At 36.8% G+C, this 1,739-nt stretch overlaps 1 protein-coding gene across 1 annotated transcript; it reads right to left on the bottom strand.

The window, feature by feature from the left end:
- Positions 1 to 729: 729 nt before the first annotated feature.
- LOC127129625 (uncharacterized) lies at positions 730 to 1,500 on the bottom strand. Its single transcript, XM_051058777.1, has 2 exons — positions 1,413 to 1,500; positions 730 to 1,283 (listed from the first exon to the last, which is right to left on the bottom strand). Exons 1-2 carry the CDS (start codon positions 1,498 to 1,500, stop codon positions 730 to 732), a joined length of 642 nt encoding a protein of 213 aa, XP_050914734.1.
- Between the last annotated feature and the right edge of the window lie 239 nt (positions 1,501 to 1,739).

Here is a 1,739-nt window from a genome sequence, read left to right as displayed (position 1 = left end):
GTTTAGTTTGATCATTTATTACTATTATGTTTATGAGACACTTAGCACATGTCCTAGGATCAATCTGATCGATCCTGTGAGTGACCAAATTTAGAAATTTGGAAGATCAGCGGTTATTTACCAATTTTCAAGGTAAACAATTGACCACATACACTTAAGTGAGATTTTTAGCTTACAACCTACACAAGTGGTTCTATAAATAGAATCCTTGTGCAAAAGCATTTGTTTCAGATGAAATTTCGTTTCTCTCTCTCCCTCTCTCTCACTCAAAGCCTTCATTCGTAGCAGCTAGCATTGATATTGAAGGAATTCGTTCGTGTGGACTGAGTAGAGGTCTTGTCACCATTCAACGTTCGTGATCACTCCTTAGATCTACATCAAGCGTTTCAATCGCCACAAGAGATAACTATTCTATCACTGATCATGCTCATTCGTAAGGATCACTAAAGGAGAAATTTTTAATTTTCGCTGCATTTTGGATCGCTATTCTCCTTCAAATGTTGCCATTGGAAATCGCAGTAGAAATTAATCTACTTAACACCTCCTCCACCATGGAAAAAAGAATAGAAGATAGCGGGTCGCCTTGTCGAACCCCCTAGAACAATTGAAGTAGCCATAAGAAGCACCATTGAAGTTAATGGAGAGAAAATAAGAATCTAAAATCTTATGAATCCAGTCTCAAAAAGTAGGACAAAACCCAAATCGATTAAGCACCTTTAAGATGAACTCCTATCTGATGGTGTCGAAAGCTTTTGCAATATCCACTTTTAAAGGAATATTCCCAAATTTCAATTTCTTATCCAGCACATTAAAAGCTTCAGATGCCATACAAACGCATTCACAAATGCTTCTGAAGTTGATGAACCCTCTTTGTTCCTTAGAGACAAGGAATTCTGTGATGGAAGAAAGCCTACTAGCGGTGATTTTGGTGATGATTTTAAACTTAAATTTGGACAAAGCAATAGGTCTAAACAAATCCATATAGATGGCCTCTTGGGACTTAGGGATGAGAACGATGTTACTAACGTTGAAATTAGAAATGATCTTGCCATGCTTGAAAAACTGCAAAACATCAGCACACACATCATGTTTATTAATATCCCATAAAGTATGGAAGAAAATCCCTCCAAAATCGTCAGGCTCGGGGGCGTTATTCTTGTTGAGACCAAAAACAACACAACGGATCTCTTCATCAGAGGGAAGGCTGGTAAGAATATTGTTCATGTTGGTAGTAACTAAGTTGGGGATTACATCATCGATAACATAAGTTTTTATGTTATCACCTGCAAAATAAAAAAGGTTAGTAAAATAATTAACAACAATATCAGCCATAGCATCCTACTCAGTCACGAAATGGTCCCCATATTTAAGCATCGATGTGACATTTATGGAACACTTGATAGTGGCAATACAATGAAAATAAGAAATATTCCTATCACTAGAATGATACCACTCCAATTTAGCTTTTTCTGCCCAAAATGCCTCTTCTTGGTCAAGCATTTGCTTAAGCTCTAATTGAAAATGCGTCTCTTTATCCCTAAGAGGGGAAGCGAGCCGTCTCTGTTGATTTGGTTCTGGATATCCAAAATATGGTCTTTTTTACTTTGCATCATAATATGAATATTACCGAAAGTTGTCCTGTTCCAATTCTTGAGCTTATCTTACAGGATTTGAAGCTTCCTAGATATAATAAGCATATGGAAGCCCAAAATACTAACAAACCAACTATCCTCCACAAA

Source organism: Lathyrus oleraceus, chromosome 3 (genome assembly GCF_024323335.1).
Source record: "Lathyrus oleraceus cultivar Zhongwan6 chromosome 3, CAAS_Psat_ZW6_1.0, whole genome shotgun sequence".
Taxonomy (NCBI): Eukaryota; Viridiplantae; Streptophyta; class Magnoliopsida; order Fabales; family Fabaceae; genus Lathyrus; species Lathyrus oleraceus.
The sequence above is the reverse complement of the archived record's forward strand: the minus strand, read 5'-3'. Positions and strand labels throughout refer to the sequence as shown.